General features: G+C 36.6%; 1 protein-coding gene across 3 annotated transcripts in view; it reads left to right on the top strand.

Annotated features, from left to right (window-relative positions):
• Positions 1–27,663, top strand: part of abca4a (ATP-binding cassette, sub-family A (ABC1), member 4a) — a 37,062-nt gene that overhangs the window by 2,173 nt on the left and 7,226 nt on the right. For 2 of the 3 annotated variants that reach the window (XM_079601157.1, XM_079601158.1), the window contains exons 6-39: positions 250–377; positions 3,950–4,147; positions 7,249–7,338; positions 8,712–8,952; positions 9,046–9,185; positions 10,898–11,014; positions 11,360–11,557; positions 12,790–12,995; positions 13,280–13,456; positions 14,164–14,386; positions 17,693–17,914; positions 18,033–18,237; positions 18,317–18,397; positions 18,469–18,702; positions 20,527–20,704; positions 20,792–20,923; positions 21,033–21,172; positions 21,291–21,428; positions 22,522–22,712; positions 22,786–22,891; positions 22,973–23,178; positions 23,493–23,547; positions 23,678–23,749; positions 24,200–24,375; positions 24,566–24,690; positions 24,781–24,879; positions 24,953–25,142; positions 25,219–25,313; positions 25,403–25,435; positions 25,556–25,661; positions 26,102–26,176; positions 26,264–26,433; positions 26,533–26,710; positions 27,338–27,453. In XM_079601157.1, coding sequence (XP_079457283.1) covers positions 250–377; positions 3,950–4,147; positions 7,249–7,338; positions 8,712–8,952; positions 9,046–9,185; positions 10,898–11,014; positions 11,360–11,557; positions 12,790–12,995; positions 13,280–13,456; positions 14,164–14,386; positions 17,693–17,914; positions 18,033–18,237; positions 18,317–18,397; positions 18,469–18,702; positions 20,527–20,704; positions 20,792–20,923; positions 21,033–21,172; positions 21,291–21,428; positions 22,522–22,712; positions 22,786–22,891; positions 22,973–23,178; positions 23,493–23,547; positions 23,678–23,749; positions 24,200–24,375; positions 24,566–24,690; positions 24,781–24,879; positions 24,953–25,142; positions 25,219–25,313; positions 25,403–25,435; positions 25,556–25,661; positions 26,102–26,176; positions 26,264–26,433; positions 26,533–26,710; positions 27,338–27,453 — 5,041 coding nt within the window. The remainder of the gene's footprint in view (positions 1–249; positions 378–3,949; positions 4,148–7,248; positions 7,339–8,711; positions 8,953–9,045; positions 9,186–10,897; positions 11,015–11,359; positions 11,558–12,789; positions 12,996–13,279; positions 13,457–14,163; positions 14,387–17,692; positions 17,915–18,032; positions 18,238–18,316; positions 18,398–18,468; positions 18,703–20,526; positions 20,705–20,791; positions 20,924–21,032; positions 21,173–21,290; positions 21,429–22,521; positions 22,713–22,785; positions 22,892–22,972; positions 23,179–23,492; positions 23,548–23,677; positions 23,750–24,199; positions 24,376–24,565; positions 24,691–24,780; positions 24,880–24,952; positions 25,143–25,218; positions 25,314–25,402; positions 25,436–25,555; positions 25,662–26,101; positions 26,177–26,263; positions 26,434–26,532; positions 26,711–27,337; positions 27,454–27,663) is intronic. The other variant, XM_079601159.1, reaches the window with a different exon arrangement.

The following is a 27,663-nucleotide window of genomic DNA, read 5'->3' as shown; positions in this document are numbered from 1 at the left end:
CCCTCTTTACACTTTCTTTCAAAAATAAGCACAAACAGAGCGATATATTGGCCAGATTTCAGCAGGTCATGGATGCCTGGCATACCAGAGCTGTTTTCTATCTGTTCATCTCATTAGAATGATAGTCATGCTGCTGAAATCCTTCCAGCTGAGCATCTCTTAAGTGTTGAAGTGCTACATTCCTTCATCCTATTGAAATTCTTCTGTCTGGAATCCTGTTCTCACACATTTTGTTCTCTTCGTGTGCAGGTCGAGGCGTGAAAGTGGAGGACATTTTGAAGGATGACGAAACTCTCACTTCTTTCCTGCTCAGAGATGTTCCTCTAACAGAATCTGTGGTGCATCAGCTGGTTCATTCACAGATCCGACCTGAACAGGTAAACTGTGTTGGACTGTTTCAATTATGTGATCCAGAAATATCCAATATAAATATTGGAATAATTTGAATAATTTGTCATTTACATTTTATATGTCCATTTCCCACCACACTGCAAAATACAGTATGCGTTTTTTGGATTGTTTTCCAGGTTAAATTCTTTTTAAAAGAAGATAAGTTTTACTTGAGAAGAAACAATGAAATATTAATTTCATTTTTTTTTTACCTTTTTTACACTTATATTAAAGACACAATCTTAAAAAAAAGTCTTAATCTTTGCTATGTTGCCCATCAAGTAAATCATTTTTGTTTGAGTGATTTTAGAAATTTTGTTTGGAAACAAAAACTCTTTAAGAATATGATTTTTTTTCTTTTTCTACTGTACCTTTAAGACTTATAAATATCCATTAGAATTAAATATTCCAGAGGATTATGTATTAAGATTGCTTAGCCTCTTTGCATGTAAAATGAGTAAAAAAAAAGTTAAGGTTAAACTCACATTTAGGCCATTATAAATTATATTGGCTCTAGAAATGGACGATATATTAATACCATATTAGTTATGGGTGATTTTAGAGATTTTTTTATTTATAAGTGCATGCTCATTTTACCTATTTTTCACATTTTGGTGACCATTGCTGTCATCTTTGATCCCTTAAAGTTAATCTTAAAAACACTTAATAACAATGTTAAATGTAATCTTTTAGCAAATCTCAAAATAAAAATATCAATTTTTCATGCTGTACATTATAATGTTGTGATGCCTAAATACACTTTTAGCAGTATATTTTAGTAATAACAGTTTAGTTTTTAGAGTTTTGTTTTTAAATTATTTACACAAAACAGTAATAATTTATTAAGATGACAAAAATCATCCGTTTACTGCCTAGTCATTTTAATCTGTAACTGCCAGAATATCTTTGCATCTATTTACATTACAGCCTAGGGTTCAAGCTCAGAGAGGTCACTAAACCGAAACGTCCTTTTTTTGTGATTGTCTAATTTAATCGTGAACGATACGCAGATTGATTTCGCCGCAGAGACAAAAATTCATCTGCTTTCTCTGCCGCTTTGTTGGTGGACTTGAATGTCTCTGTTTGAGACTGAGAGAATCTTGGCCGGTTCTCAAGTCCCCGTTTGTTCAGCATCAGACTGCATGTTTGGGTTTCTCAGCTCTCTGTACAGACCTTTTGTGATGCATATATTTGTCATCCCAGGGCCCTGTGAGTAATCAGACCCCCAACCTAAGGTAGAACGGCTCTGGCTGAACCTCGCCCCCATGTTACCCTGCCCCGAGATTCTTTGTGGGTTTATTTTCCAGTGAGAACAAAGCACCGATGATGATTTGCACGAGACCCTGTCTCCTTTGATCTTGAGGGCAGTGATGTGGACAAAGAGAAGAGCAGGTCTAGAGGAAGTGATTGCATGAACACAAGAACATCAGGGTCCGAGTCACTTTCATATGGAAATGTTAGGGAGAGGAATGCAAGGCATTTTGAAGGCTTTCTCAGAGGTGCTGCCAGTCAGCCAGCAGGGCGTACAGAAGAAGATGGAATGTCCTGGTTGGAAAAGTCTTTAGCTACCAATGAAATAGAGAAAGAGAGAGGAAGCTGGTTAGAGAGGATGCATGAAGCTGGAGGTTTTCCAGTTGTTGTTTTTTGTGCACTGGTTCTGAGCCATGAACCATCTGTATGTATGTTTCTTCCAAGTGTGTTGCCCATTGTTGAGGCAAAGACACACAAGCGCTGCGTACGACATCGCGTCTGAGTAGGTACTACATTTGAATGTGAATTTACTTCGTCAATGTTAAAAATATATACAGTATGAAAATGGGTATTATGAATGAAATTTGGACATACTACATCCGACATTTTGTTTCTGTCATGTGACCTAGCGTCAGTTGCGTTGTTTCCATTCATAAATCCTCTCCCACAGCCTCATGGGATTGTGAAGTGTCCATCAAATGCACACTTCAGAATCTCGGCCGAAGTCATTTGGGTATTATTCGCCTACTGGTTTTCTCCTCTTTTGGCATACTGTTTTTCGCATACTATATAATAAGTTGTTTATAATGTCTGAATATTGTTGTTAGCTGCTTGTACTGTGGATACTGTACAAGTCACAATTGTTATTCCCCTGCTTGTTTCATGATAAAAGTTGCAGACATTAAACAAATTCAAAGTAAGAAGGGAAACAAGTATGAAGGAGATGGTTGCGCTGCTTAATATTTTTGTGGAAACTGTGATCATTTTTATTTTTTTAGTTGATAATTCTTTGATGAATAGAAAGTGCATCGACAGCATTTATTTGAAATAAATATTTTGTAGCACTATATTGCAAGTGTATATACTGTAATTTTTATCAATTTAATGCATCCTAAATAAAAACATAAAGAAAAATTAATTCTTGTTCCCAAACCTTTGAACGGTATAATTTTATTTTTATTTAAATGTTTTACAATATGTCAAATACAGTATATAAAATGTGATATCTATATTTTACACACATACAGATAATTTAAAAGCATAAGGATTATGTAAACATACATGGTGTGCTATTATATATGTCATACTATAAATAGTCGATGTTGTATTGTCTAATGGTAGCAGGCAGCAACACCTCAGAAGTGTTTCTTGTGATTTAAGTCCGTGGTTAAAGCTGCTCCAGGATGTCTTGGATGTTAATGATTTCCTCCAATTTTGTTGCCATCCTCTTTTGTGCCCCTTCCTTGAGTTGAAATGCTATTCCACGGGGAACCTGGTGGTGTTTCTTAATAGATGTTTGATGAAGGTAGAGTACAGGTTGAGTTTCGCTGACTAACAGTTAACGTTATCTCGATGTGTGTAGGCCTATGTTGTTTTGACTTTTAACCTGTGCATGTTGTACACTATGAGAGGAAAATTAGCACATTTTCATTTTCAAACCGGTAAAGCACATGCATGGGCTCATGCATTGTTATGTCTTTCAAATGTTTTAGTAACCATTTAGTTTTCTGTCATACATTGATCAATACTGTGAATTCTGCTAATTTAGATAGCATTAGCTAGATAACATAATGTTGGCCTATATGAGTTATTTGTGTGTACTCAAAGCATTCATTAAAAATTTATTAAAATTATAAATAAACCAGTATTTTTTCATAGAAATAGTATGTATTCTTGTCACATATAGGCTAACACTAATGCTAATATGTCTTTATAGTGGGTGCAGAGAATGTTAGCATAGCAACTTTAGCTAGTACAAATCTTAACCTATAACAAATTTTTTTTTTTAGCATTGATGTCTTTTTTTCAGTGTTATGCTAGTGTCTTAATCCATGTGCTAAAACAACACTAACACTACATTGCAGCAACACAACTGATTTGTTATGTTACGGTTTTGATATGTGCTATGTAAATCACAGACTGATACATGACAGATAGTTTTAGAGATCACTCTAACTATCTATTTTGATCTATTTCCAGAAACATTTTACTACTGCTGAAAGTTTAAGTCCGGCTCAGACTAACACAGTATTAACTGCCCTCAACTCCTAATCTTTTCATTCTGTTTTTCACTGTCTGTCTCTCTCAGTTTGCATATGGAGTTCCTGATCTCCATCTGAAGGACATCGCCTGCAGTCAGACTCTTCTTGAGCGTTTCCTTATTTTCCCGAGCCGCTGGGGCCTGTATACTGTGCGCAATGCCATGTGTGTCCTCACGCCACAGCGTCTTCAGACCATTGAGGACAAATTCTATGCTAACCTCGACTTCTTCAAACTTTTCCGCTTGGTCAGTCTACTCATACACTCAGTAAAATCACTGATATCATCTGTAAATGTTGGAAATGGGTTTGGGTGTAGTGGAAATGCTGACACAGATAGCTATGCCAACTATGAGGGAAGTTAAATCAGCTCATGTTTTAGGTGGAAGCAACAAAGTATTATGGTTCAGAATGTAGAAAGACCAGCTTAAAGCGATACTCCACCCCACAATTAAAATTCTGTTATCATTTGCTCACCCCTGTCATTCCAAACCTGTATGACTTTTCTGCTTCTGTGGATTACAAAAGAAGATATTTTAAGGAATGTTTTCAACGTTCTTCAAAATATCTTCTTTTGTGTTCAACAGAAGAGGTTTTGAATGATGACAGAATTTATTTTCATCTTTGGGTGCAATAGAGTAACCTTTTAAGGAATGCAGTTTTGTGTTAAAAAATGTGTAAAGTTAAATTTAAATTAATTTGAGCATTGCATTTTTAGATTTCCATATCATGCACAACACGCTGCTAAAGACGCGACATGAGATCGCAAACATGTTTGTCTAGTGGATGCTTGTATAGAAAAAGAATGGAAAAGCAGCATAGTGAAATGCAAAAGCCCCTAAGCCTGCATGAATTTCTATGTAGGTCTTGGCTGGTTTATGATGGTCTAGAATGTTGATTACCAGAAAAAAAGGCTGAGAAAGATGGTTGACCAAGGTCATTTTGGCCTGGTTAAAATAAACAAGAAGCCTGGTGCTGATCACTTAGGGCTACATTTATAATAAGAATAACATTTTTAACTTAAGCTTATTTATAAAAGACTGGGAACCCATGTTAAAAAATTATACAATTATTTTTAAAAACTTTAAACAAACATATTTTTGTATTTTCCCATTTCAATTTAATTTTTATTATTATTTCATTATTTCAAGTTCATTCATTTGTAAGTGAAACTGAAAAAAAGAAGATTGATTATAGCATTTTATTATAATTTCTTTATTCCAAATTCAATAATTTGCAAGTAAAACTGAAAAAATATTGATGATTATAGCATAAAAATATATTTTATTCCAGTCATTTGTAAGTGAAACTGAACTAAGGAAGAATAATGATTTATTATAGCAACAGCAAGTGCATGTTTTTGTAATTCCTGTTTGATGATAGCTCTTAAATTTTTGTAGAGTTAGTAACCCCAGACACCCTTCCTGGTTGTTCTATAGTTTCTGGTTTCTAAATGAGCGTAGGGAGAGGACAGAGGGGCGTTAGCCTGAGTCACCCGATCAGTGTTAGTGGAGGGAGCCGACTTGGCCTATTTCACTAATTAGATTACAGTCAACACACCTCTGCTGGACTAAACCCCATGAGAGCTTTAAATAATAATACTGATAGACTGTACTAAAGACTACTTTATTCAAGCTTTCCCCTCTGAACAGATACATAAATACATTGTTTATTCATTTGCTAGACACTTTTATCCAAAGCCACTCATGTGTTGTTAGCATCACGTTAACACTTGAACACTGCAAGTATAATAACTCCAATTGTCATATGCAAACACTGATGGCTGGATCCATATGAACATGTTATTAGTCACTTTTAGCATTAGAGATAGATTGAGAGACTAATAGGAAGGATGTCTCATATTTGAGGTTGCTCCTGTGACACACATACATGGCATTTCCTGAACTTGGTCCCCCCTGGTCCATTGTAAAGTAGCTTGGGTACTGTAGATTAGAAGAAAGATTGTTTCTGGAAGTGTTACATCTCGGAAGACAGGATGTGAGCTATACACGCATTTCCCAAACCCTGCTTTGCTACTTCAGCTAAAATGATTTGGACACTGTTTAAAATGTTGATTTAATACTATACATATACTTTAGACATAAATGTAACTAAAACCAGTGTTGTTATTGTTAATTATAAAACTGAAACCATAAAAAACATTTTCATTTCTTAAAATAAAAATTAACTGAAAATAAAATTAATTTCACCTTGTTGCCAAGGCAGCATTTCTCTTTTTTGTTTAATTTCAGTTGAAGAACTAAATAATTAGAACTAAATAAACTAAAAACTAAAACTTGATAAAAACTACAGTATATAGACACAGACATTAAAAATAAAAATATCCAAAAATACAACAAAATTAATTGAAAATATATAAGATAAATTAAATAAAATCTAATTATAATCAATGATTCTAAAATGTAAAATTTATTTTTATAAGGTTTTTACTATTTATGTATTATTTCTTCACTGTAAACCATTTCTAACCCCCCCCCCCCCCCCCCCCCCCCAACTCAAAATTTTCTAGTGACTGGTCACATCTAAATTTTTCAATTGGCCCAAGTGAAATTCTGCAGATGAAATTTTATCAATTTGCAAAATTTCACTTGGGCAAATAGAAAAATTTAGATGTGACCAGTCACTAGAAAATTTTGAGTTGGAGAGGTTAGAATTTTGTACGGTGTTGTATTCACTTACTTTTTGTCACATTTTGTGGTCACATTTCACATCAGTAAAAGTCACATTTTGTGACTTTTACCTTGGTGTCGAGTCTGTCGGCTGACAAAACAAAACAAATCGTCTTTCCAAAAAATGTCCAAGTGACATAAAAACTCATGAAAACTTGTTTGCAATGACATTAGGGCCAGATTTACTAACAGCTTGCATCAGCGTAAACCCTGTTTTGGCGTTTAAAAAACTACTGTAAGTATTTACCAACGGCACGTAGTGAGAAATTTGCAATGACAAGGCATGGACAGGGTTATTTTTGTGGCTGACCTTATTGCATATGCATTTGTAGGAGTTTGTGATTTAGGTGATTTACTAAGGTTTTCACAAGTCAGTTTACTGGTATTTGCTCCATTACTTACCGCTGCTCTTGATAGATTGCGTTGGTCATTATGGAAATGATCCGGCTGCGTCTGTTTTCTTTAATTTGCACGTCGTCAGTAGATCAAGCACATAACTTTCCACTCTCATTGACACTTTTTTGTTATTGCGTTCTCATGCTAATTTGCCCTGTTGAGTATATCTGGCCCATGGACTGTTAATGTATTGAATGCACTGTACATCTATTCTATGCCATCTAATTTGATGGTCTCATTTCCTTCTCTTCTCTTATTCCCAGCTTCCTCTAGTTCTTGATAACTACTCCAATGGACTCGACCTGCACTTCTGGGCGCGACTTCTGCCTGCCGTTTCTGAGAAGCTGAGAGCGGTGCGTATGGGCCTCAGGGCCCTACACAAGTTCAACTGTATTTTTAGCGATCAGGAAATCGCGATTTCCTCTGCGTGACTTTTCACGCAAGGATACGGATATGGAGATATCATTGGTGTGTGTGCGGAAAGCTAATTTCAGCCACTGCTCAGTCAGATTCATTGTAAATAAGGTTGAGGTTCACATGTGGTTAGTTGACAGTTGAGGGCATTTTATACCCTGCCGAAAAAAGGGAAACGCAGCACGGATGTTATACGTCAATGTCTGCTGGTTAAAGTGTGTCAGTGTGCCTGCAGTCAGGGACTTCCTGTCAGGTGGGGGTGGTCTTTTGTCTGTCGCCCAGCTAAGAGGGACCCTGACGCCAATTACTAATTTTCCGAATTCCTATTTCATCATATACCACGGGGCCAGATGTACCGTAATGAAAAAAATCCAGGAATTTACTGTCTCCTGTTTTCCAAAAATATCCCTTTTTAGTAACTTGTGAGGAAACAAATGTGTTTTGCAGAACTTGCTGGCTTTTGTTTGAAGGAGTTTGTATGAATCAATGGACTGGTGTTATCTGACATCCTCTAGACGCTGTTTTTTCTCTCTCTTCACCTGCCGTAGTACTGTGGACCCCCAGAGGCTCAGATTATCTGTCCTAGTGTCTGTAGACTTTGATGTGTTTGAGTTTAGAAGATAATGGACTTTCCCACCCAGAGGGATTTTAGTTTGGTGCCAAAAGATTTGGTTTGCCTTCTGACTCCATGACAGATATAAAATTCTTACTCCTTACTTTGTTGAAAGATGTGCAGATTACGGTGATTTCGGCACAAACCTCATCAGAAATATTTGAGCACAATTCAATATTTATTATTGTTCTGTAAGTTGGAAGTAGTTAAATCCACAGGATCCCCAATCTGGACATTGAAGTCACACATATGGAATATTAATTATATTGCATTAAATAGAAATATTTGACATGACTTTTAACCAACTGAAATTAAATGAAATGTTCTCGATGTTCTAAGTTAGACAACCAGAACGTATCTAAATACTTTTTAGCATAATTTGTAACTGTCCAATTTTGTGCCAAACGTTTTTATGAAATAAAACATTTCATAAAAACGTTTGGCACAAAATTGGACAGTTACAAATTGTAGCTTGAGCTTGTGCTTTAAAACAGAAATATAGAATAAAAAAACATTTTGGTTTGATATTTGATATTATAAGTAACGCAACATTCATGCATTAAATGTGACTTAACTGTCTGAATACGTTTTTGGAGCCACTGTATTCTAAAAACATTGAATTTTTTTAGCAAAATTAAAAAGTGCGCATTCATTTTGATAAAAAAACAACAAAAAACTCCTATACCCCTTTTTCAACAGCTGTTTGACAGAACTAGCTCTAAAGACCTCCTGCAAGTGTTCTCTCTATTGCTTCAGTCCCATGAGACTCCATCTTTCAGCCAACTCATGTCCGCCACCTCCAGCTTGTTCTGCGGCTACACGGAAGGGGCCTTCTCCAGGGTCACCTCCTTCAACTGGTACGAGGATAACAACTACAAAGCCTTTCTGGGCATCAACAGCACGAGGGGAGAGGGGAAGTACAACTACGATCACACGGCCAGTGAGTACTGTACTTTACACAGACTTAAGTTTAGACTGATGGAGAGGAAAAGAGGAGAAGAGAATGTTCTCGTGTTTCTCATATCTCTTTCAGCTCCGTTCTGTAATGACCTCATGAAGGATTTGGAGTCCAATCCGGTCACAAGGATCGTGTGGAGTTCAGTCAAGCCTTTTCTGATGGGCAAAATTCTGTATGCTCCTGATTCCCCAGCTGTCAGACAGATCATTAAAAATGTAAGAGAAACAGCTCTTCTTTGACTGCACACACACCTGGAACAACAGTAGATGAGTGTATTAATGCAACAGCTAATCTTGCTCCGGGCCTGTCAGATTAATCACCACATTGCTGCAGACATGTCAGCGGGTTAGCCAGAGGGGAAATGACGCAGGACTGACGGCTTCCCATAGAGGCTACGTGTGTTTCAGGAACACTTCAGGACATATGACCAGCTGACTGGCTTTAGCTCCCTCAGATTCTTATCAGGACTGCAGGTTTTTCGGCTGGGCGCTTTGTAAATGAGTTTCCTCTCTTTCCACGTATAGCATACCCTTAGCATTCCTGTACCTCAAAAAGTCAAGAATGGCATTAGCAACTGATAAAATTGACCTTAAATGACATGTAAGTTGCTTCAAATTGGTAGATGTTTTTGTACATTTGGCAACTGAAAGTCCAATAGACTGGCAAATGCATAAAAATGACTACCGTACTTGTCCAACTTTTTGTTTGATCAGAGTAACTTATTTTGTCTTCTGGGAAACATGTAAGGTTACACTTTATTTTGATAGTCCACTTTAGACATTCTACTGACCATAAGTAACTTTGCAACTACTGTAAGTCACATTAATGTGCAACTGCATGTCAACTAACTCTCCTTAGAGTATCAATAGACTGTTCATTTAGGGTTCGGGTTAGTAGAATAAGTTGAATGTACTTGCAAAGTTACTTATAGTCAGTTGAATGTCTGTTGTGGGACCATCAAAATAGTGTTAACAGATATTAAGCAAAAAAGACTACTTATCTAATGACTAATATGACATTAGCTTATAGTAGAATGTATAAAGTGAACTGTAGAAATAAAGAGTTACCACATGTGAATATATTACGTAGCTTTTGAAGGGCAATACTAAATGAAAAATGTGATCTTTAATAAATAAAAAACACACATCATCTTGTTCAAAAGCATTGTGTTGCCTTCTTGAGCACCATTGAATATTTTGTACCTTTTGTAATAGTTGTCAATGAGTGCCTCAGTTGTCTCAGTTATCATATCATTTTTGGAAAAGATTCAAATATTCAGAAGATTCTAGAAAACCGAAGAATGTGCAGGACCTGGAGGATTGTTCTGAAGAACAGTTGGCAGTTTAACTGCTCAGGACAAACAAGAGACTCATAACATCACAGAACATGACAACAAACCATCTTGGTAATAAAAACACACACAGTATTACGATTCAAGGGTATGTCAACTATTGGACTGGTTAATTTGTGTAAATGCAGCTCTTTGTGACCCTTTCCTTGGTGCCTCTCGCAATTGGAAAAGTGGAAGCAAAAAAACAAAGAATTTGAGTGAAAGAGCGATAAAGAAAGGGAAGGAGGGAAGGTTTTTGCCCCTGGAGAGCGTTCCGGTGCAGGACAGGCCTAGGTGGGGACATGCTTGCCCTGGGCAATGGGCCATGGCTTTGGTCCCATCAGATCAGCTTTAGAAAGCTTCAGTTTCTCTGTTTATGCAGTAAGGCTTTCAGTGGGACTGTGTAAACTGCTCCTGGTGGGAATTCAGTCATTCTGTGGTCAAACGCTAAGCAGACGACCAGTTGCCACCACCTGAGTATTGTTCTGTCTTTGTGACGGTGCCATTGAATGCTAAACAAATTGATTATTTAATTTGTGCATACTAACTTTTATTTGAATGCATCTAACCTTTGTAAGTTTGTGTGTGTTTACCCAGGCAAACACTACCTTTGAGGAGTTAGAAAGACTTCGGAACATGGGTTGGGCCTGGGAGGAGGTGGGCCCACAGGTGCGGAGCTTCTTTCAGGATGGAATACAGATGAACATGCTTCGGGTAAGCTTTGTTTCTTAAACATTCTTTGAAAAATTACACCAATACAGAAGAGATCCTTTCATTTTTAGCACAGTATTTCAAGTGTGAACGTGATTTCACCAATTAAACGTTTTCCTGGATTAACATTCTTGTTGTGTTCCAATAAACCTAATCAGATTTAAGAGATAGGTTTAGAGTTAATGTTAAGTTTAGGCTTACAACAATTGGGCTAGGGGCTTCTACACCAATCTTATTCACCTATCACCTCTATAGGAATATCGTTCCAGGATGTCTTACTTGGCAAAATCACGGCAACCATATTTCATGCAAGGTTTAAGTTCCATAATATTGTGCCTTATATCTCAGGACTCCATTAGAAACCCCACAGTGATGGATTATATCAACAAAGGCCTCCAGGATACACCGTTTACTGGCCAACACATCCTCAACTTCCTGCACAATGGTCCTGAGGAGGATCGAGCCCAGGACATGCCTAACTTTGACTGGCGGAACATCTTTAACCTGACTGACCAAGTTATTCGCCTCATAAACAGATACGGAGAGGTATCAAATACTAGCAAGAAGAATACTACTCATACTAATACTACTCATACTAATACTACTCATACTAACAGTATACAACATATACAGTGCAGTCTGTGTGGTCATATTCCTTTTTTAAAACACAGCCTTTGAAATTCAAAATATCTTTTTTGTTAGTTCTTTTATTGGTGATAAGCTAGAATTTATAAGTTCTCTCATCATTTAATTTGAGTGTAGATAAAGAGACCCAGATCTGCCCAGAAGCAGAAGGGTGAAAACCAAGTGGTCACTCTCAGCCGGCTCTGTCTCTGATGTCAAGCAGAACAAAGACAACCATTTGATTTCTCACTGAGAGTTTGCCATTGTGGAAGAGCTCTTTAATGGTAGAGTTAAATGCTGAATGCCTTCAATACAAATCAGGGTGAGCTTAAGGCAGCCTGTGCCAGCGAGAGCAAGACCTCTGCTATCTAAACCATGTGTCTTTTAGTTTTTGTCTGTCTTAGCTAGCAACACTTGAGGAGTGACAGACAAACCCAACGAATGAGTCCGATTCGATACAGCTGTCAGTCTACTCGACCTGCACAAAGAGAAAGCGCAGGCGAGTTTACTGCAGTGCATACCGGCCACATGGAGAACAATGTCTCCAAGATCTCTAATAGACTCCCACCATCTTATGCCAAGCTGAAAACAAATCAGAAAACAATTCAATTAAACTGAAGACTCATTCAATGAGTCTTTTTGGATACTAATTTTGTGCTGAATTCTGAGACGGATCTAATGCAGTGGAACGACTTGATCTGATTCAGTTTGACAGTCCGGCATTCAATGGCATCACATTAATGTAAAAATGTCTTTAATTTTACATTTTTTTTTACATTTTTTTATATAATTTCTTTTTAATATATTTGATTCCTACTAACTGTTTACTGTGCACCTGAAATACTATTTACCATTTTATATATAGAATATATATATATATATACACTACTTAATATTTTCTATATATAAAAATTCTGATTTGTATCACAGAAATAAATTATATTTTAATATTAAAATAGAAAAACATTATTTTAAATTGTAATAATATTTCACAATATTACTGTTTGTTTCTGTATTTTTTATCAAATAAATGCATTCTTAATGAGCATAAGAGACTTATAGACCGGTATATATCACACGTTTCAGCATACGTATACCTATGATATGATAAATTAGAAATAAGGTGACATTATATACTCCCCATCTATTTACAGTGTCTTGTCCTGGATAAGTTTTCCGGCATTTCTGATGAGGACCAGCTGACCCATCGAGCGCTGGACCTTCTAGGGGAGAGCAAGTTCTGGGCAGGGCTGGTATTTGTTGACATGTACTCCTGGACCACCAAGATGCCCCCTCATGTCAAATTCAAAATCCGTATGGACATTGATGTCGTAGAGCGCACCAACAAGATCAAAGACAGGTCTGTCTGTAGTGTACACTCTCGGAAAAAAACATGCAAATACTGTACCTTTAAGGGTACAACAGCTTGTCACTGCGGGGCAGTACCCTTAAAAGGACAACATTGTACATTATTTACCCGTAAAAGATCAAAGTAGTACCTTAAAGGGTACATATTACTACTAAAATGCACGTTTTAGAAGTAGATAAAGGTACAAAGTTGTCCTGTTAAGGGTACTGCCCCAGTCATTCCATAAATCTTGATTTTCTTTGCATTTATTCCAAATATATATCCTCTATGATCAGATACTGGGATCCAGGGCCAAGGGCTGATCCAATGGATGATCTGCGTTATATATGGGGAGGATTTGCATACTTGCAGGACATGATAGAACATGGAATAATAAAGAGCCACACAGGGAAGGAATGGCCGTTAGGAGTCTACCTGCAGCAGATGCCCTATCCCTGCTATGTGGATGACCTGTGAGTATCACACGCAGTATTCTTAACATTTATGCATGCTATTTCTAGACCTATTTCTATCTGCTAATATTAGAGATGTAACTGATCATATTTTATTTTGTTTATTGGATGTTTAATTGTGCATGCTTATTTTCACATTTAGATTACCTTTGCATCATGTAACACTCGCTTTAAAAACATTAATCCTTAAAGCCTATTGTAACATAAAAATGTGGTGGTATAGGTGTATTTTATACAGTATTTATATTGTTATATGAACAGTTACTGCACTGAAGGTTTACTTGATTATCCAAACATAATTATTTAGAAAAATCATGTTAAAGTATCAAATATGATACAACATTTATCTGTACATCTCTCAATCATTATTGTATTGCATTGCATTATGTTTTGTCCCCCACAATAAGCTTTGATCATAAAACTAAGCATTTAAATATAATCTTAAGACATATTGTTGAAAGATATAGTGATACCTGATATTTATATGCATTTTTTGTTTAAGTTGTCTGCTATACTGCTATACTTATTTTTTAAACTTATTTAGACAAAATAGTTCAATTTTAATTAAGTATCCAATTTATCGATTATAATCCATAACATGAAAAGGATTAACGGCTTACATGTATCTGAATTTTAATATTGTTGCATATCGTCAGTCTTCTCCTCGATCAATAATCTATCTTCCTCTTCTCATTGACGACACACAGCTTCATGCTGACTCTGAACCGCTGCTTTCCGATCTTCATGGTATTGGCCTGGGTCTACTCTGTCTCTATGACGGTGAAGAGCATCGTGCTGGAGAAGGAGATGAGGTTGAAAGAGACTCTGAAGGCCATGGGCGTCACTAACCGTGTGCTCTGGTGCACGTGGTTCATCGACACATTCTTCATGATGGCGTCCAGCACAGCCCTGCTTACTCTTATTATCATGGTAAGAGATGGTGTCCAAAACACCCCTGATATCAGCAAGCAAGGCCAGCTAAGACCAGTATTTTTTTCTTCAGTAGAATAGTGGTTAAAGATATGGTCAGAACCAAGGTTGTTGGTTCCATTTCCCAAAGGTGATCCATGACTGTCAAAAAAGGGTGCTGTCCCTGTAAAATATTATTTTTATTTAGGTTGCTTTCAACTAGAGTGTGAGCAAAATTCACAAGTTATGCCTGGCTCACACTACAGGAGTTTTAGGCCGATTTATGCCCGATTTCCCCCTCCCGAGAATCGGATAAAAAATCTTGTCGAGGACCTCAATCGGTTCCGAAGTTCGGCGCAGATTATCTGCTAATGTGAGGCGTTCACAGATCGAAACTTGCCCCTCCCGATCTTCTCTCACACAAATCGGGCCCGCCCCGATCATATCAAACATGTTTGATATTTATCGGGGTGAGCAAGATTGTGATTCTGTCAGTAGGCTACTGTCACAATAGCCACTATGAAACAATAGGGCTGTTTTGGTGAAGGGATTTCCATTGAGGTAATTTTGAGTGACTCAACAGCGCGATATGCGGTATTATCTCCATTTATTTATTTATTGCTAAATTAATTACGCTGTGGTCAGCAGGCACGAAGACGAGTAGGCTAGCCTACATGTCCAGTAATGAGACGAAAATAAAAACCGCACCAAAGTGGAGTAAACAGATTTTGAAATAACATTTTATATGGGTGGAAAATGCTTATGGGCTCATCTGATTTTTTGTAGCCTATATAGTCTACTTTATTTTGATTTTAGTATCATAATGATTAATGAATGCACGCACAATTATGCGTGAACTTTATAAATGTTGCAGATATGTTTTACTATGCACAAACAAATGCTTTTCAACTTTCTGATTTAATTAAAATTCTGAATTAAACGAATGTGCAGCAATTTGTACAAATGGAGAGTCTGTAGGCCTATTATACGTGTTGAAGCCATTAAATAAGCGCATTTAGTTTCATATTTGTTAAAATATTATATAAAAAAAATAATCTATGTTGATTATGAAAAGTGAACCGCATGAGTAAGATAGGATGCGCATAGCCTCGGGAGACATATGGGTCAGACATGATTTTGACCACTTCATTAGCCTAAGTTTTGTTTTGAAAGCCTTTCTTTAAAGTGAATTTCGTTTTGTTTTGTATAAATTGTATCTTAATTTTAATAAAATTTTAATCTACCAATTGCCTGGATTTAAGAAATAGGAAGCAAATATAGCAGACAATGTAATAATGACATGGAGGCACAGGTGTTGTGCCGAATTTTGACCCCCTGCCAAATTATTACCCCCCTCGTTGAAGTCAGTACCTGATTGCCTAATCCTAACCCCACCCCTAATCCTAACCCCTCCCCCACAACTAATCCTAAACCTACCAATACTAGGGGGGTAATAATTTGGCAGGGGGTCAGAATTCGGCACAACACCGGCGCGTCACTTGCATTGGACGTGAACTGGAGCGCATCTAATCATAAATTAACCGAAACTCAGTGCAGGGGTGCAACTACCCAGTGTCAGAAGGCTATGCAGCAACAATTTTGGCGCCCCCAAAACGAATGGGCCGCCGATGTACGAGTTTTATGGGCCGTTAAGACAAAAAAAAAGTATGAGTCGTCGGCCCACTGGGAATCTCCCGGTAGTCCCGATGGCCAGTAGCCTACATGCCTGGTTGTCACACTTTAAATCCTACCTGTTGTCTTTCACCATCCACTTATTTAGCTGCTGTCGCATCGATTGACATGCCATCTCCTTTTCCCTCTTTCTTTTTCTATTTTTAGCCCCCGCCAGCTTTTTTGCTTTATACATCTTTTTCGACGACAACTCGTACTACATGCTCACTCGCGATATTACCCTAGAAATAGGCTAGCCTACTAGAAATAGGCTACTCTCTGAATAATCCATGGCAATCGTCAACTTCATCTTTGCAGACACTGACACAAAAAACACTAGTTAAAAATCAATGCACTTGTGTAACCGGATTTACAAATGCAGCACATCTTGTGCAATACACACACATTATGTCGAAATAATGAGATATTATGCTGAAATAACATTATCAATAGCCTAATAATACAACTTTAATTGTGATAATTAAAATAATTTAATTTTAAATATTGAGTGGCCAAGTTTTGCTCATTTATTAATATTATTTGTATAGCCTATAATATATATACATTGCGCAGCTCCCCCTGTCAATGATCTAGCACCCCCTCAGCACCTGCGTAAAAAAAAATCACTCTGGCGCTGCCCTGATATGAAGGACAGATATTTACATCTTCTTTCCCGCTTCAGATCTCCTCCTGGGTGAGATCACGTGAGGCGCTTCCTCTGGCACGATAATCTTAATAACATTTTGTAGTGTGTGATGTGCTGCGATTTTCAAATTTTGTAGTGTGAGCATGTTTAAGATTTGAGGGAAGACAATCTGCAAAGATTCTCCTTAAGTGTGTGCTGCAACCAGATTTCACAATCGGTTAGGATTTCAAAACTCCTGTAGTGTGAGCCAGGCATTAGTTTTCTCTTTTTTCAGATTTCATTATTTTGCTATACTGACATTTTGTGGCTACCATCATAAGAGACATTTGAATATGTACTATTTAGACTAGTTTTAAAAAATGTGTGTTTATATAATTTTTTTAAAAACTAGTCTAAATAATACATATTCAAATTCATTTGATATATATGTATATATAAATATATATAGTGTATATGTATGTATATATATATATATATATATATAGAGAGGCATAAATTAATATTTTTATTCATCGAGGAAACAATAAAATGATCAAAAGTGATAGTAAAAACATTTGTAGTATTACAAAAGATTACTATTTTAAATAAATACTTTTCTTTTGAACTTTCTTTTCATCAAAACAATCCTGGGGAAAAAAAGTATATATACCACAACATTTTTACTATTTTCAATTGATAATAATATGAAATGCTTCTTGAGCATCAAATCAGCATATTAGGATCATGTGACACTGAAGACTGGAGTAATGATGCTGAAAACTCAGCTTTGCCATCACAAGAATAAATTACACTTTAAATTATGAAAACCCTATTTTTTTAAAATTGCAATAACATTCCACAATATTACTGTTTTTACTATATTGTTGGTAAAAAACAATTACAGCCTTGGTGAGTGTAAGAGAGCTTTCAAAACATGACAAAATCTTACCGACCCTAAAACTTTTGAGCGGTATTGTACAACTAAATGTATGTTGTAAAGAATATAAAAGCTCATCTTTGTTTTCTCACAGGGAGGAAAAGTGCTGAACTATAGCAATCCCATCATTCTCTTCCTGTTCCTGCTCACTTTCACCACGGCAACCATCATGCAGTGCTTCCTCATGAGCGTGTTTTTCAACAAGGCCAACTTGGCAGCAGCCTGCAGTGGAATCATTTACTTCACTCTTTATCTGCCTCATATAGTTTGCTTCGCCTGGCAGGACCGCATTACCAAGGATATGAAAATCATGGCGGTATGTTGCATGATAAAACTCACTACTGAAAAGAACAAATTCAGAACGGAAAAGCACCTCAATGTGATATTCTGATGATTTTAAGATTATTCTGATTCTATGTTATATTGTGTGTCAGAGTCTGATGTCCCAGGTGGCGTTTGGCTTTGGGACGGAGTACCTGTCCCGTTACGAGGAGCAGGGTCTCGGCTTGCAGTGGGATAACATCCAGACCAGCCTTCTGGAGGGGGACGAGTTCTCCTTTCTCACCTCGATTATCATGATGGCATTAGATACGGTTCTTTATGCCATTCTCGCATGGTACCTCGATAATGTCTTCCCAGGTAAACTATATTCTGGTTTATTTGATAATAAAAAGCCTATCAGAGGATAATAAGTGACATATATTGTGTATGTCATCAGGGCAGTATGGTATTGGTCGACGTTGCTACTTTCCAATCCAGCCTTCTTATTGGTTGAACCGACCTGAGCCTCTAAAACAAGGTGAGTGGCTTTTTAGCTTATTATAAGTAGTTGCCTCAGCCTTTTATGAACACGTAATCTTTTTTACACAGTTCCTGGGAAATCAGCAGTGGAGAAACCTGCTTTTGATAATCTGGTGAACAACACTAATGACCAGGCCAAGAACCACAATCTTGACCATGCCGAGAACCACACAGCACCCGAAAAACCTCCGGAGCAGCCAGGGTCCTGCAAACATGGAGATATACGGGATAAACTAGAGAAAGAACCAAAAAGTCCTGATGAAGAGGAGACGACCAATCACAGCATGAGCACAGACTCATCAGGTGTGGGAGAAAAAACTGTTTAAACCAGTCTAAGGTGGTTTGCTGGTCTTATCTGGACCCTCAGGTCTAGTGTACCAGGTTTGGTAGTCAGTTAATCCATATGACCTGACCAGGTAAACTAGCTGAACATCAGTGGCTGGTTGCAGACTAGTCATACAATTTAGTCATCTAATTTTTTTCTTTTGGACTGGTCGATTTTTTTTTTAATGTACTTTAAGTTACAGAAAAAAATGTAGATTGCTGTGAACGTGAACCTGAAAAGTATCTGCTAGTTGGTCTGACTAGTTCTTAACACACACTGCGTCCGAAATCGAATAATTCCCTACTATTTAGTATGCGAAAAACAGTACTCCAAAAGAGTAGTATGTCCGAATGAAAACGAAAAGTACCCGAATGAGTGAGATACTGAAGTGCACACTCGATGGACACTTTACTATCCCATGAGGTCACAAGAGAGGATTTATGAATCGCAGTGAAGCAAAACAAATGATGCTGGTAGATCACATGACAGTTACAACATGGCGGATGTAGTACGTCCCATTTTCATTCAAACTACCCATATTCGTACATAGAACGTACGTTTTTAACGATCTCAAAGTTCAAATTCAAATGTACGCAATTTCAGACACACCGAAAGTCTTAATTTAGTGCTATGTTTATGCACCTTTTCCCAGTTTAGCCAGGCTAGGTTGCTTTATGCAGTTTGTATCCGCATGGAAATGCTGAATTACTAATTATTTTACCTGTAAATTCTGACAGATATATTGTGGTTCCAGTGGGCTTTATTATCTATCAGGGGAAACGTTTCATTCTACAGTATTTTGTGAAAGAACCTATTACAACAAACAGGAAGGTGGTGTTTCTTTTCTTACTCCTGGAAAAGATCCCATCAGATGTATTCAAAGACCTAACCAGGCTTATCTGCTTGACTAGAGCGCAGGCATCCAGCAGGTTTTTTTGGCTTTGAACTGATGGAGCCCCATGGGAGTAATTACTGCAGTCTTAGCTTCGCTGGCTTTATCCATCAGCACTTGCCAGCGCTCTGTCTTAAGTTCAAGCGCACTGTATAAGGTGGCGCCAGGCATGTGTGCACTAGCACACATGTACACTAGTATAATGGCACACGATGCACAAACACATCTCTGTCTGTGCCCTTTGTGGGAACGCGGTGGCCTTGCGTCTGTTTGCTTGGCTGGCAGGTTGGAATGCTGGTTTCTGTGTTTGTCTTATTGCCGGTTAATGTATATTAGAGTCGTTAGAGATGTTTATTTCATCATTGTGACAATGACATTCCTTTCGTCTCACGGATCAAGGTGTATATACACCATTTCCTAACAAAAAGTTGACCATGGTTGCCATGGTTTTAAACAAAACAATAGTTACTTTCCGGTTTCATGCCCATTTTTTATATATATACAACTTTTCCTAACTAAAAGTTTGCATAGTAACCATGGTTTCAAACAAAATAATAGTTACTTCCTGGTTTTATGCCCATTTGATATGTATTCAACTTTATTATAAATTAATATCAGGGACTACAGGTGAAAAATAAAAAAAAATTCCCTGTTTAAAAAAATATATATATATATATATATAATTATATATAATTCATTTGATTGTTTTTTTTATATATTTGACCCTAAAGATTTGATTAAAATCAGAACAAGTCTAACTAACTTTAAGAACTTTTAAGCAAATATTTGTAATATCTATACACAATCATGTCCCTTTACACACCACATAATTGTATTTTATAAGGATCTGAAGTGTTTCTGTATAATAAACATCTCATATCTTAATCACTCTCCAATCTCTCATCTCCAGGGAGGCACTTTTTCGAGCCCGAACCATCCGGTTTGGTGGTTGGAGTGTGTGTGGAGAACCTGTATAAGGTGTTCAGCGGCGGCTCTAGACCTGCTGTGGACGGTCTGAGTATCACCTTCTACGAGGGTCAGATCACTGCTTTCCTCGGACACAACGGTGCAGGAAAAACTACTACCATGTGCGTTTACAAAACCAGTGAAACGGATCTTTGTTTATCTATGGAAATATCATACATGGAAGTTTTCTCCTCTCCTCTCTCCCACAGGTCTATTCTCACCGGCATGTTCCCTCCCACCTCTGGCACGGCCTATATTTATGGGAAAGATATCCGAACAGACATGGATGCGATTCGTAAATCTCTGGGAATGTGCCCCCAACATAACATCATCTTTCACCAGTTCGTAAACCCCTCATGCGGTTTCCATTGGAAGGATGTTGATTCACCGGCTAATATACAATCTGTCAGAATAAATGCTTATTTGTTCTGATCTCTTTCTCTTCTACAGTATGACGGTAGCAGAGCACATCTTGTTTTACTCTCTACTGAAGGGTAGGCCGTTGCCCGAAGCCCAGCTAGAGGTGGAAAACATGCTGGAAGATCTCGGTCTCCCTCACAAGAGGAATGAGGAGGCACAAAACCTGTCAGGTTTGATCATAAATACCTTTTTAAAAATCCCTTCCTCTGCAGAACAAGCTCAATTCTGTTCTGTAACACTGTAAGACTGAATTGAGGAATAAAAATAATATATTGTCTTCCTATGTAGGTGGTATGCAGAGGAAGCTTTCCGTTGCCATGGCTTTTGTCGGTGGTGCTAAAGTGGTGTTTCTGGATGAACCTACATCAGGAGTGGACCCCTATTCTAGGCGCTCTATCTGGGACCTTCTGCTGAAATACCGTGCTGGTAAATTGAGCCAAACTAAAAAATACAATTACACTTCAAATTAAAAAAAAATTCCAAAGATGGTTTTTCCTAATTTTAGGTAGTTCTTATCACACAGACGTATGTTCAAGTGTTCGTTTTTCCAATAAGCTTGATCTATGATATTGGATAATAAATGCATCCATCCAGCCATAATTTATTATTATTATTATTAATATTATTATTTAATATTTTTTATTTAACATTGTTTTTATATTTTATATAGAATATCCATCCCTCCATCCATCTATATTTCTGTCTAATAAATTGTATTATATATACCGGTATATATATTATTATTTTTTCATTTGTATTTTATACATATTTTATACACATTTCATTTAATTATTATTATATTAATATTTAATACATTTCTATGTCTATATTTTATTTCCATTATTTTATTCATTATTTTATTTTATATAATTCATATTTTTATGTTTTATACAGAAAAGATTACATAATAAATAAATACAAAAATACATAAATAAATACATTACGATGTGTATTTTTCTTTTTTAAATAAAGATGATTATTTTAGATATTTTATTTTTTATTAAAAAAATATATATTTTATATAGAATTTCCATCCTTCCATCCATCAATATGTCCATCTAATACATTTTATTATTATATATTTATTTATTTATTTTTTTCATATGTTTTTATGATTTAATTATTTATACATTTAAATGTTATATATATATATATATATATATATATATATATATATATATATATATATATATATATATATATATATATATTATATATATATTTGATTCCCATCCAGCCATTTTGTAATTTTTTTATTTGATATAATTCATATTTTTATTTTTATATATTTTATATAAAAAATATGATATCCATCCATCCATCAAGATATGTAAAAAATAGTTTATAAGTTTATTTGATATTATACATATATATATATATATATATATATATATATATATATATATATATATATATATATATATATATATATATATATATATATATATATATTGTAAAATTGAGCATCATCTACCAGACTTAATTTCTGGGTGTAAAAGTGTGTATCTGTGTTATTCAGGCCGTACATTGATCTTGTCCACACACCACATGGATGAAGCTGACCTGCTGAGTGACCGTGTGGCCATCATCTCTCAGGGTCGTCTGCACTGCTGTGGCTCTCCTCTCTTCCTGAAGAACTGCCTGGGCGCTGGCTTCTACCTCACTCTGGTGCGGCGCATTAAAGAGCAGCCGTCCCATGTCAGTCAAGAGGTGAGACTCTTACCATCCGTTACAGAGAGTGTATAAAGCAGCTGGACTCTCATGGTTGTTGTGGTTCTCGCAGGGTCAGTGTGACTGTACTGAGGACTGCTCCTGTAAGTGCTCACTCTGTACCAAATTTAAGGAGAGCACCGTAGAGCAGCCCAGAGTGTCAGAAAGACAGATGGAAGGTAAAGAGATCATATGTTTATATCAGATCAATGAAATCAAGCTACGATGATAATTTAGGATGTATAATCTCGCTCTCTCAGGGGACATAGAGAGAATAACGGCCCTCGTCCACCATCACGTCCCAGAGGCCAATTTGATCGAGGTCATAGGGCAGGAGCTGACCTTCCTGCTGCCCAGCCGGGGCTTCAAACATCGTTCTTACGCCAGCCTGTTCAGAGAGCTGGAGGAGACGCTGGCAGACATGGGGCTCAGCAGCTTTGGAGTGTCAGACACTTCATTGGAGGAGGTCTGTCCTGCACAAACAGGCGCATTTACTTTCATTTCTATTAGAGAACGAGAACATCAAAACACAATAAAAATAAAAATAAAAAATGAATCAGTACAATAAATACAACAATTTGCCATTGGGATATTTTTTTTTTTTTTTTTTTTTTTTAACCATCAACCATCATTTGTTTACAACATGTAATAGTTGTGTTGATAATTTGTTCAATAATAATGTTATTTTTTTTCATATATATATATATCCTTTTTTTTGCAGTAAGGGATCAACCTTTTAAAAATCTGTAAAAATCAAGTGTTGTCTCTTGTGTCCTGTAGATATTTCTGAAAGTCACAACTGATGGAGAGGCTGCACACATCAACTCTGCATCTGGTAAGATTTCAGCGTACTATCTCTCATTTAATCTCAGCTGTACAGATACTGTGCATGTGTCAGATTGTGGTGCTTGTGAGTCTTGTATATTGTGATGGTGATGTCTATATTTGTGGTTGAACCCCTTTAGACATCAGAGTTCTGCAACAGAAATCTCTTTCAAGTCTTTATAGAGACACCGCAGTCAAAGTGAATATAGAAGGTGACGACCAACGTAGTCTCTCAGGCTTATAATGCTTCATCCTTACTTCAGCTAAAGCTGCCTTGCTAAAACAACAGTTAAATGGACACAACAAAAGCTTGCTTTTTATAGTTGTAGCTATAGTTATTTTTTATAGTTAAAAATTAGTTATAGAGCAATATATCAGCCAGGCTTATTATGATAAATCATCAAAGGATATTTTAGCTTTTTGAGATTCTGTATAAGCCAACCCTTGTTTAATTTAATTAAATCATTTGTACAACCTATAATAATAATGTGTTGTTCATTTGTTCAATAAAAATAATGTTAATTTTATTAAATTATATTTTGTCTATAGCTGTTCTCTAGATATCTGCATCAGCCTTTGGAAAACCTGTATTAGTTGACCAAAAACAATATAAATAATTCTGTTCTAGATTTCCCTTTGACAGCGTTTAATGTTTTGTGCAGATACAGTCAGGTCGGCGTATGCTAATGGCCAGTCAAACTCTGGAGGTTCGACCAGCAAAGAGTGCAGAGGATCCCCACAGGTGAAGGGAATCTTTCTGGTCCTAAAGCAGTTTTTCGCTCTTCTCATTAAGAGGATCCATCACTCCACACGCTCTGGAAAAGACTTCCTTGCCCAGGTCAGAATAGCATCATTGCTTTGTAAACAGCTTTGTAGCGACAGTGATGAAGACCATATATAAGATTACATTTTTTGTTAAGTCAATTAAATGTAATTTAAGTTGAAATGACTTAAACATATAAGTTGATTGTACTTAAAAATTTAAGGCAGAGACTTTTTTTTTACAGCGTTGATTTTCTCTTTCTCAGATTGTTTTGCCCGCCAGTTTTGTCCTGGTTTCTCTGATGTTCACGCTGATTGTTCCTCCATTCGGAGAATACCCCAGTCTTACTCTAAGCCCATGGATGTACGGCCGGCAGTTCACCTTCTTCAGGTACATTTACGATGGAACAGGATTAGTTCATTTATCCAATGTAAAGTTACCTGAGAAGTTAAAAACAGCGTTTTTAATGTCTGTTTCCAGTAATGAAGAGATGCAAAGCCCAGATATGAGGTATTTTGGCGAGGTTCTTCTGAACAGACCTGGATTTGGGACTCGCTGTATGGTGGATGAACCTCTACAGTACGTGTACATAATATGGATGAAAATCCAGAGGATTTTGTCCTACTTCCTGTGACCATTATGTTTCCCACAGAGACTATCCATGTAATAACATAACCACAGAGTGGGAGATGCCCCTGGTGAACCCGACGCTCATTGAGATGCTGGATAACCCGGAGTGGACAGACGTCAGTCCGTCTCCCAGCTGCCAGTGCAGCACGCCCAAAACACTCACCATGTTACCTGTGTGTCCAGAAGGTGCTGGGGGTCTTCCTCCTCCACAGGTCTGTCTCTCCACTATAGGTATGACACTACAAATGACTTAAAATGTTGTATAATGATGTGATTCCTGCATTTCAGAGGATTCAATCCACTGGGGACATGTTGATGGATCTGACTGGAAGGAACGTCTCTGATTATTTGGTGAAGACCTACCCAAACTTAATACGGACAAGGTATTGTATGTGGTCCATTTATGACAAATTGTTCATTAAATAGCTTATTTGTTTCCAGGTATTCATCTTATTTGTGTTTCTGTTTTCAGCCTGAAGAGCAAGTACTGGGTGAATGAACAAAGGTATTGGTGTCTTAAACATGCAGGATAAAATACAACGACTCCCTCTTGTGGACACTTAGAGTCAAATGGACATGATCTAAATGTGTGGAAGAATGAAAGGATGCGGTCTCTTTCCTTCAGGTATGGTGGCATTTCTGTCGGAGGGCGACTTCCTGTTCTCGACGTGGATCCTAAAAGCATCCAGAATGCAGTTGCTCAGATAGGACGTCTGCTTAATGTCACAGGGGTAAATTTTTCATATTGTTTTCATTGTGAATTCAATGTAATCATATTTCATATTATTGAAAAGAAAAAAAACAAAGCTACTCAAAGCCAAGTAGTAAATAGTTTTTTTTTTTTTATTAAAAAAAATATTCGTTTTTTAAAAAATATATAATTGTGATATATATATATATATATATATATATATATATATATATATATATATATAACATCATTTGTTTACTACTGTGGTTCTAAAATAAGGGTACACTGTAAATAAAGTCAGCAAAATATTAAAACATAAGTTAAATGGTAAAACAGATATATTGAAAAAACTTATTTAGACACTTCCTATTTTTAAAAACTAGTTTTTTTTTAAATACATTAACATTTCATAGTTTTAATTTGGCTTAAGTATCAATTTTTTTAAGGGTCACTTTATGTTCATGTTGTGATATTTTACAGGGCAGATACTCAAAGCTCGCTCTGCAGGAGTTCGCTACTTTCTTGAGGTATATGGAGACTGAAAACAATGTCAAGGTGAGATTTCTTTCAGCTTCACTTCCTGTCACAGTTTACTGAGCTTGTCCCATTCAAGATAAATAGCCCATTTGTTATCTCCTCTAGGTGTGGTTCAATAACAAAGGCTGGCACGCTATGGTGGCCTTCATGAACGTGGCGAATAACGCCATCCTTCGAGCCAACCTGCCTCCTGGTGTCAATTTAAATGAGTACGGCATCACAGCCATCAATCATCCACTAAACCTGACCAAGGAACAGCTGTCGGAGGTCACAGTGTGAGTGTAATGCTGACAGAACTTCACACAGTTGTTTTACTTGCAAATCATGTAAAATGTCTGTGTATGTAAGTATTGTTTACTTATTCATTCTCTCAGACTGACCACCTCAGTGGACGCAGTGGTTGCCATTTGCGTGATCTTCGCCATGTCCTTCGTACCGGCCAGTTTTGTGCTGTATCTGATCCAGGAGAGAGTGACGCAGGCTAAACACCTGCAGTTTGTGAGTGGGGTCAGTCCTATTGTGTACTGGACTGCTAACTTCTTCTGGGACATGGTTAGTATGAAGACAGTATATCTTACCATAACTTGCCAACTTGTTCACTGCCCCCCCCCCCCCCCCCCCCCATTTCTTTTGTTAATTAAATTAAATTATTTTAAATTTAAAAATATATATAAAAAACTGTCCTGCAACAAAAAGCAATAATGGTTTTAGCTTTTAACAACGTACTGCTGGAAATAATATACACATACATTTATTTTGTTCTTTGAATTAAACTAATTAATTCAAATAAAAAAAAACATTTGTACAAAAAGACAAACTGGAAATGATACTGCTATATATGCAGTGCCATACATTTCTAAATACACTTTTGCTAAAAAAAAATATTATGCCATATGATGCAAAACATTATTTATTGGTTTGATATTCTTTCTTAAGCTTTCTATCACAAATCATTTTCTCAATTTCAACAAAATCTATGTTAGCCAGCTAGAAAACATTATCTTGACAAATCAGCACAATTTGCAACTATATCCTTATTGCTGAGCCCTGTATAAATAATGAAAATCATAAATTGAATACTAATAAACTATAAGCATGTTGTTTTGACCATTAAGTGTCTTTATTATTTTCTCTAAAATAGTCTTATAATTCAGTCTTGCTGTTGGCCTGTCGTTTCAGATAAACTATGCTGTCAGCGCGGCAATGGTTGTGGGGATTTTTATTGCATTTGATAAAAAATGCTATACCTCGCCTGGCAACTTGCAAGCCCTGATAGCCCTGCTGATGCTTTATGGGTAATGTCTTCTTTCATGGATCCTTTTACATTTCTTTTAGCAGAACAGCCTTTATTTAGGTTTGTCTTATTATATATATGGGTTGAAATCAAAAAGTACTCGGTGTAAAAAGGTCACCCTCAGCACCTTTAACAGCACGGTCTGAGAGAGGAAGGGTCATGAGTTGACCCAACTGAAAGGTTTGAAAGGTGATTTGTCAGTGTTTTATTC

The sequence above is a fragment of the Phoxinus phoxinus genome (assembly GCF_949152265.1).
Source record: "Phoxinus phoxinus genome assembly, chromosome: 24".
Taxonomy (NCBI): domain Eukaryota; kingdom Metazoa; phylum Chordata; class Actinopteri; order Cypriniformes; family Leuciscidae; genus Phoxinus; species Phoxinus phoxinus.
Note: the sequence above shows the minus strand (reverse complement) of the source record. Positions and strands in the feature narration are given on the sequence as shown.